The following is a 9,000-nucleotide window of genomic DNA, read 5'->3' as shown; positions in this document are numbered from 1 at the left end:
GACTTCTTCCTTACTTTTCTCAACTCCATTGTAAAGTGTTTTGAAACACTTTATAATCATTTTTCTGAATTCCTTCTCAGGCATTTCCAAGGCCTGCCCTCCCTTCCAGAATGTCGTCCAGGTCTAACCCTAGGTCTTTTGTCTCAGATATTTTATCTTGTTTCTGGACATGTACTGATACAGTCATCTGCTTTTGCTTCTTGGACATGTTTATCTGTGATCTTAATACTTAGTTGAGTATGTGTTTTGGTATTTTTTATGCATTCTGATTGCTTCCAGGTAGATGTGATCAGGATGTGGTCTTCCCTTTTCACTCTCCTTATTGCTTAACTCAGAGTAACTTTCTTAGGTGTTGTCTGCCTCCCTGGTATATGTCAGTTGGTATTGGTTCTTGCCTGGGTTTTGGTGTTTTATAGAGTGTGATCGTAGCTTGATTACATGACAGCAGTTGCTGTCTCTTCTTGAGTAACATAAGAAGAGAAAGAGTCTCCCAAAGGTAGAAGGGGGAGCATAAAACAGCAAAACAGCAACAGCCAAAAAAAAAACAGAAAAAACCCCACCAAAATAACAACAAAAATGAAACTGGATATTGTAGCTTATAATCACAGAAAAGGGAGAGGAGGGAGAGAAGAGAAAGAAAAAAGGAGAAAAAAAAAAAAAGAAAATCTATAGCCTAATATGAGTATGACTTTAACGTCCTCTTTTAGCTTCTTGCCTTCAAAGCTGTCTGATAGATTTCAAGATGCCAATATACCTCAGGATTTAATTTAATTTTTGGCCTGTTTTGTTTTTAAATTCCCTTTCCCTCTCCAAACCCCTTGTTCTGGCTTTTTCTGTACTTAAAAAAAAACCAACAGTTTAGGGCCGGCTGTTGGGCTGAAAGTATCTGTGCACACACGTGGCAGAAGAACCCACCAGTGGTGTGGGTGGGGGGTGTCCGTTCACTCAGGCACCCCCTCTAGTCACCAGAACGGAGGTGCACATACAGTGGGAGGCCAATGAACAGACAGCAAAAAAAGGAAAATCAGAACCAAGTAAAACCAACAAGTGTATTGTCCCCCTTTGCCCTATGAGTCAGAATCAATTCAATAGCAGTGGATTTGGGGTTTTTTGTTTGTTTTCTGTTTTTGTATCTAAGTCAGTAGGAATCAAAACAAAACAATCACTTCATCTAAAACAGACCACCTCTGACATTTCCAGTGAGTTCCCTTTGCGGTCTAAGAAAGGTCCTATCCATTGTAGGCTAGTTAACAGCATCCTTGACCTCTATTAATCGGACACAAGGAACACCATGGCTTCCCAAGGTGCAAATGACTGGTCTAGAGGTGTCTATTTTTAACAGATCAGACCACAGGATGGGTGGAAGTCACCAGCCACTCCACGGAAGGAAGGAGAGGCTGTGTGCTCCTGCAACGACCACTAGGGGGCAGCTCTATTCTGTCCTATAGCGTTGCTGTGACTGGGAACTGACTCCATGGCAGCCTGTTTGTACTGGCCCACTTTAATGTCGCTTAGAAGGTTCTGAACAGCAGCAGAGAACCCCCTTGGAGCAAAGTATATTCTTCAAGTCCAGTGGCTCCAGGCCAATTATTGTGGCTGCCTGGCATTCTGGGCTCAGAGCTCTGGGATCGACTGTAAAGGGCTTCATGATTGATTGGTGATGTTTGCTGTGTGTAAAGACAGGGGCTCCTCTAGAATTCAGCGGGTCTCTGCATCCCAGTTACCCAGGGGGCTTTTGGCCTGGGGCCCTCCCAGAGATCCTGAGTTCACAGGTCTGAGCCCAGATGTCGGCTGTACATATTGAGAATGCTTCACACAGGATTCAGTACAAAACCCCAAGCAGTGGGCTTTTTGGCCAGTGATGTGCTACAAAATACTACAAGATTCTGATGCCAAATTACCTCTCTCTCATCCCACCCCACACACAGCCAAACGTGGCTCCTCAGATGTCCCCCCAGCAGGAGAAGGTCTGTGGTTGTGTGGTGTGTTAAGTCTCCTTCCGCAGGGATAGGCACACATTTGGGACTTCTGTCCATGTCTTGTGCTATGGGTATGCAGTGTGACAAGTCTTTCAGTCCAGGCCATGGAAGCCACAGGACACCAAACACCTTGACAAGAATCCACTCTTGTTCACTTGGTCCACGTACCAGTGTTTCCCCATTTTGCTTCATTAATCAATGAGCTTTCTCATCAATGAGAAATCCCCATTTTGCTTCTCATCATTTCCTTCGAGACCCACCGAAACCAATGCTATTTTCAGTTAATTAGCTGGGATTCTAAAGCATCACTGGGAACCAGACAATGACTAACGGAAAGGCTTGGACAGAACACGGGGGGTGGGGAGGGCACTCACGGTGAAAAGGTTGGACCTGCGCTTGGATTGCTTGCGGACGGGCGTTGGCGTATTTGCAGTGGGAGGAACTTCAATGCGGAGCTCTTTCTGGCTGGTGCTTGGAGTCGACGGGACTGAGGAAGAATAGTCACTTAAACTCCCACCTCCGTTGCTGGTCTGGAATGAGGAAAAGCAGGGTTTGGTCACTGAGCCACTCTGAGCGTCATCACCCACATGTCCAAAGACCCCCCCGGCAGGTACACCTGGATGGCATGGGGAACACGTCACTGCCTTTGCGTGTTGTGTTTGCCTCTCTTTCTAGAACATTCTGATTGTTTCCTACAGCCCTTCCACGTAAGGAAAGTGAGGATTAAACAATCTGCAGCCAACAACAGCCTAACCAGTAAACAAAGATTGGCCTTTCCTTAAACATGGTGCTCTTTATGAACTAGCTAAGGGGGTTCAACTGACAACTGGAACGGCAAAGATTAGACAGGAACCTTACGGGGTGCTGGAGGAGGAGCAACTCAAAAAGCAGCATGGGTAGAATGGCTGCACAGCTAGAAGATTCCATGTCACTGAATTATCTGTGGAGAAGCGGTTGAATTGGTTTATACTTTACTGTGCATATTCCCAATAACATCAAAAAGTCGGGCATCACTGGGGTTGGAGAAACTCCTGGAACTACCTAAAGGTTGGATGAACCCCTGAATCAATTGCTCAGTTGTCGTTGTTGTTAAGTGCCATCGAGTTGGTACCGACTCATAGCAACCCTAAGTACGACAAAATGAAACACTGCCCGATCCTGGGCCAACCTAACAATTGTTGTCATGCTTGAGCCCATTGATGCTGCTACTTTGCCAATCCATCTCGCTGGGGATTTTCCTTTTTTTCGCTGACCCTCCACCTTACCAAACATTATTTCCTTCTCCAGTGACTGGTCCCTCCTGACAGTATGTCCGAAGTATGACAGATGAAGTTTGGTCATCTTGGCCTCCAAGGAGCACTCTGGCTGCACTTCTTCCAACACAAATGTGTTGGTTCTTTTGGCAGCCCATGGCACTTTCAATATTCTCCTCCAACATTATAACTCAAAGGCATCAATTCTTCTACGGTCTTCCTTATTCACTGTCTAGCTTTCACATGCATATGAGGTTATTGAAAATACCATGGCTTGGGTCAGGTGCACCTTAGTCCTCAAGCTGACATCTTTGCTCTTCAACACTTTAAAAAGCTCTTGTGCAGCAGATTTGTCTAATGCAATACGTCGTTTGATCTCTTGACTGCTGCTTCCGTGAGTGTTGATGATCCAAGAAGAATGAAGTCCTTGACAACTTCAATCTTTTCTCCATTGATAAGAATGTTGTTTATTGGTCCAGTGATGAGGAATTTTGTTTTCTTTACATTGAGATTGGTAATCCATACCAAAGGCTGAGGTCTTTGATCTTCATCAGTAAATATTTTTAGTCCTCTTTACTTTCAGCAAAACGTGATGCCACATTTTTCTTTATATAACCCAGCTTCTCAGATTATTTGCTGAGCATACAGGTTGAATAAGTTTGGTGAACGAATACAATCCTGTTGCACACAGATGATCTTTAAACCTTAAACCAAAAATATGCCCTGAAGTCATCTTCAAACCAAATAAGGACTGAGCAGATCTCGTTGAGAATCATGTTCTCCTAAGATCTCTATGGGAGAAAACTAACAGCGGCAGCTCAGAAGGAGGGATAGGAAACTTAGGGGAGCAGTGAGCTCTTCTTAACTGGGGAGAGACAAGTCGGAGAAGAGCAGTGAGCAGGCTTATAGACATGAAGGACATCATCGGTATTGCTGAATGGCCCATGTGCAAGCTATGGAGATGGCACATGCTCTGTTGAGCGTTAGTATCAACAACAGTAAAAAATAAATCATGTTTCAAAGTCTCCGTCATTTAGAATGTACACTTGCTTTCATTGAAGATGAAGTCGATAATTTAAAGACTTTTTTTTTTGAGAGTAGACATTGATCTATTTTCTCTATCCTCTGACACATGGTAAAAGAGGCTCGGCCACTGGGTTCTTCCGCTGGTTTCAATCTGATGGAGAAAGAGCGTCGGAACGTTCTGAAAACGACATCAGAGATGCAGAGATGGGTGGAGCTCTTCCTGGTTCTAGAGGGTGACTTTACAGGCCTTATAGGATGTGTAGGAAAACTCAGCTCATTTTGCTAAACACACAACTGGCAGAGGCCAATGTTCTCATCACATCCTTCAGCTGAAAGGGGGTGGGGGTAGATAGAATCCTTGTCCGGGACACAGTCAAGCTCACTGTGAACTTAAGGGGCATTGGTTTTAGGCCTTTCCTAGTAACAATTACTTCCTTTGCTTCCAAGTAAATAATTTAGCAACACGTTGTTCCTGAGGGAGATGGTAGTTATAACTGAATGCTTCCACCAAATTTAAGCAGAAAATGAAGATGGACCATTAAGAGTCAACCTATCAGCAGACTGGATCCAGGATCAAAGCTGGACATTTCCTGGGCAGCAAAGCCAAGGATGCTGCCAGGGCACGTTCACACCAGCAGGAGCCATCACCAGAGGAGCAGGAAGAAGGAAAACATTTGAGAAGGCCCTGTGAAAACCCCGTGGCCACAGCACTTTCTGCAGGGCTGCAGTCCTTTATAAACACGCTGCTCGATTTCCCAGGTTAAAAAGGAACACAGAACTCAATCTTAGAACTGACTGCGAGCAAACCTGAGTCAGCGCCCCCTCCAGGGTCCCCAGGGGCTCAGTGACACCCACGGTACCTGGCTAATGTGCACGGCAGACACCTGGGCTGAACAGATGGATGAGTGGCTTGGAGAGTTGGGCAAGGACTTGCAGGGTCCGATGGACAGCTGCTGCTTCTTCCTCGTGGCAACAACCTTCTGGGCAACTAGTGGGCACAAGGAAACAGAATGAAGGTTAAGCCCAACTCAGACCTATTTGCCTCGAGCTGATTCTGATCGCACGGTGATCCTGTGGGTTACCAAGCAGAACTGAGCTCCACCGGGTTTCTTGGCTGCCATCTGATCGCCAGGCCTTGCATCTGCAGAAAAAGTGGGTTTGAACTGACTAACCTTTTAAAAAGCACCGACTAACCTTTTAAAAAGCACTGAGTAACCTTTTAAAAAGCAAAAGTGTCACCCACACAGGATTCCTGGCTAAGTACATGTGTACTCAGAGCTCAGTCTCCCACCCATAGGAAGCTAAATGTGATCGAGGTCATGCCAGCCAGCTCTGGCCAATGGGCGGGAAGCAGGAAAGAGGGCTTGGAGCCTCGGGGGAGCCGCCCTCTGCTTCCTCCTTTCATCTGCTTGTTCCTGCTGCCAGGTGTAACCATCAGTCGCCCTCTTGGACCCAGCTGACATTTGAACCCCAAGGTGACCTTGGCAAGACAAGTCACACACTGGGGCGGGGCACAAAATAGAAGGCGCAGTCCCATCTCCTCATCCTTGCCCGTCCAGCCAAGAAAACCTCCAATGCCAAACAGAAATTCACATCTATCTTACTCCAGTAATTCTAATGAGATGATGTTTTCTTCCCAGTCCCTTGTAGCAAAAATAAACCTAAATAGTGCAAGGCAATTTAACTAATCCCCTCTTTGAAAGTCAAAAAGCTTTTTCTTTTTTGCAAAGTCTACAGAATAACTCTTCACTTGACAAGCTAGTGCATGGAATTAAATTCAAGGACATGTCATTATATCAAAGAACTTAAAAAAAAATTAAATATATTACTACACACTTTGGGAGTTTGTCTTAATCAATACAAATCTAAATCCAACCAGCCATAACTTCCCTTGGCACACAGGCTCTGCTGATAAAGCATAAGGAATTTAATTGGAAAGGGAATCGACGATTAGAAAATTCTTCCTCCACCAACAGGGGTCGTTGCAGAGATGGTGCACAGTTTTATGGGGAATGGTGCACAGGTTTGGGGGGATGCGCTGTAATGAAGGCCAATGATAGCCAAACCTTATCTTTGCCCCAGTAGTTGCCGGTCTCGGGCAAACAATAAAAAACAACGAAACAAAAACCGCTCCATCTGCCCAACACTACAGCAGGACTGTATTTGCAGATAACCTCTTATCCAAAACAGATCCCATCTTAATAAGGAGTCAGTGTGTCCGCAGCTCGTGGCTTTCATGTAAATGAATGATAGCATATATATGATGAAGTGAAAATGCAATATATAAAAAATGGCTCACAGAGATGAAGCAGCAGCTTCATTAGTTACGACCCACCTCCAATCAGCCTGCTACCATCCTGAAAGGATGGTATCAATTAATTTATCTTCCCCTCGCGTATTGATCATAAACTTCATCAGCTAATCACGTTTAAATTACAGAGGAATATCACAGTACTCTGTCATCTCAAAACCATTGGCGTATTGATCCGGGGTCTTTGAAGACGTACATTAGAATATTTAAAAAATCATTATGTGAATCCAAAAATAAAATCTAAGATTGGATCCCGGCAATTGAAAAGCAGTTGTCCTATCTGTGTGCTGAACTTCCAGACCAGACGGAAATTAACTTAAAAGTCACGATTGTTTAAGTGATTTTCAATAGACTTCTTTTTGGGGAGAAGTGGGAAGAGAGAGACAGCAAAAAGGCGTTTTTGATTATCAGCCATGCAGTACTCACAGCTCATTCAGTGGGATGAGCAGGCTGACTTCAATCTTTAAACACATGGAAAACGTGTAAATGACAGAGCTGAGAGCATTTTCTAAAAATCCATTCTTGAAGCTAAGGAGAGAGTCAAGAAATGCTCTGAGACAAATCACATATGTTACGGAAATCCTCATTTTATGGGATCCCAAATGTCACAGAAAGCTGCACCTCCCTGCTTTGAGTTTAGGAAGAGAGAGTCCACCAGCAAAGAGGTGTTTATTTTTGATAAAGGAACTGAGTGTAAACTGCTGCAATTTGATGAACTTGACCTATACTCATGGAGGTAAGTAGTTCAAAATACCAACAGAGAGGGAAGGAGTCTTCACATCAACTATGAATGCTATCCCCTCTGTATACAGGGTTGTTGTTGTTGTTATGTGCCATGGAGTCAGTTCCGACTCATAGCGACCCTATACAGGGTTTCCAAGGCTGTAAATCTTTACGGGAGCAGAAAGCCTCATTTTTCTCCCACGGAACAGCTGGTAGTCTTGAACTGCTGACCTTGCGGTTCGCAGCCCGATTTATAACCACTAAGCTATCAGATATACAGGGTAGACAGGGATAAACAACTTAGACATTGGCTACCTAAAATGAGGAGGTGATAAAGGCATGAAGTGACTGGCTTCTAAGGTTTCAAGAGGGAGTTAGTTTAAGAGGGGGGTGGGGGGTGGGGGGAGAAAGAATCCACACTGAATAGTTTTCATCTTGTCTAGATGGATCTGGTAAAAAGAGATGGGGATAAGATTCTTATGATTCAAAAGTAAGTGTTATCATGACTAATCACAACTGTCATTAACTGTAAAGGTAGAAGTTTTGTAACAAAAACAAGGGAGTGGTTAATCTCACAGTATAGAAACAAAGGACCCTAGGACTATCAAGGGAGAAGAGCACAAGCAGAATGCAGGACCTTATCCAGAGAAGCAGCGACACCAGAGATGGAGGTAGAGATGGGGACACAGAGAGAAGGAGCAGCTGAGGACTCTAGACTCACGGAAAGAGAGGGACTGAGTGCTGGTGGCCAGGAGGCAGGCTTATAGAATGTGCCCTTGGGTGGTTTAAATTATTATATATGCCTGAGTGTTTTTTTGTTCACAGCCTGCCCCCCCCACTCATCCCCCAAAACAGCACAACCCAAAATCAAAAAACCCACAGGGAACGGAAGCAAGTACTATTGCATGATGATGCACGGAGATTGTAATCATTTTAATGAAATGATAGTGTAAAGCTGATGTTCTCCCATGTCAACTATCACTCAGTTCACACACACACACAAAGTGTTCATTTGGTTGGTTGGTTTTGTTTTGTTTTTAAAATAGTAGTTTGAGGGGATGCTTACAAACAGAGTAGTTTCCAGTCAGCAATTTGAATACTTTGTTTTGTGACATTGGTTGCAATCCCCTCAATGTAACAAAGCTCTTCCCATGCCCTGGTCCCCCGCTTCCATTCACACATCTTCCCTGCCTTCTGAACTTTGATTTGGGGCTAATGCTGCCCATTTGGTCCCTCCCATGTGGTTGATGGTACATAAGAGCACGTTCCTCCTGGGTGCGATTGTTTATGTTACACGTCCATCTCTTTTTTGCTGAAAAGTAGCCCCAGGGGCAGGCTCAGTTCCAGGTTTGCAGCGAAGGCAAGGGTCACAGTTTCAGGGTTCTGAGTCTCTGTCAGACCAACACAACTGAAAAGCAAGGCTTTTTACCACAGAGCTTCTTACTGAGTGATGGAGCAGGATGATACACAACAGGCACCACAGTTACGTATTAAACTTCACCTGCCCTCTTACCTGCTGTTCTAACCCAGCAATTCCACTAAGTGGACTCACTTTAAAGCTAATAGTGGGCAATTTTTTGGCTCTTGTTCTTTTATTCACACTTGTCGTACTTCCCAGTGTCTCCATAAAGTTTAAGCCCTTCCTACAACCATGAGTGAATAAGGAAGACCATAGAAGAATTGATGCCTTTGAATTGTGGTGTTGGAG

At 44.4% G+C, this 9,000-nt stretch overlaps 1 protein-coding gene across 3 annotated transcripts in view; it reads right to left on the bottom strand.

Moving 5' to 3' along the window:
- Nucleotides 1–9,000, bottom strand: part of AGAP1 (ArfGAP with GTPase domain, ankyrin repeat and PH domain 1) — a 664,804-nt gene that overhangs the window by 370,453 nt on the left and 285,351 nt on the right. For all 3 annotated transcript variants that reach the window (XM_006866772.1, XM_006866771.1, XM_006866773.1), the window contains exons 7-8: nucleotides 5,119–5,246; nucleotides 2,354–2,509 (exon numbers count right to left, since the gene is read on the bottom strand). In XM_006866772.1, coding sequence (XP_006866834.1) covers nucleotides 2,354–2,509; nucleotides 5,119–5,246 — 284 coding nt within the window. The remainder of the gene's footprint in view (nucleotides 1–2,353; nucleotides 2,510–5,118; nucleotides 5,247–9,000) is intronic.

This window comes from Chrysochloris asiatica, unplaced genomic scaffold (assembly GCF_000296735.1).
Source record: "Chrysochloris asiatica unplaced genomic scaffold, ChrAsi1.0 scaffold00096, whole genome shotgun sequence".
In the NCBI taxonomy this organism is placed as follows: domain Eukaryota; kingdom Metazoa; phylum Chordata; class Mammalia; order Afrosoricida; family Chrysochloridae; genus Chrysochloris; species Chrysochloris asiatica.
This window is presented reverse-complemented; position numbering and strand designations above follow the sequence as displayed.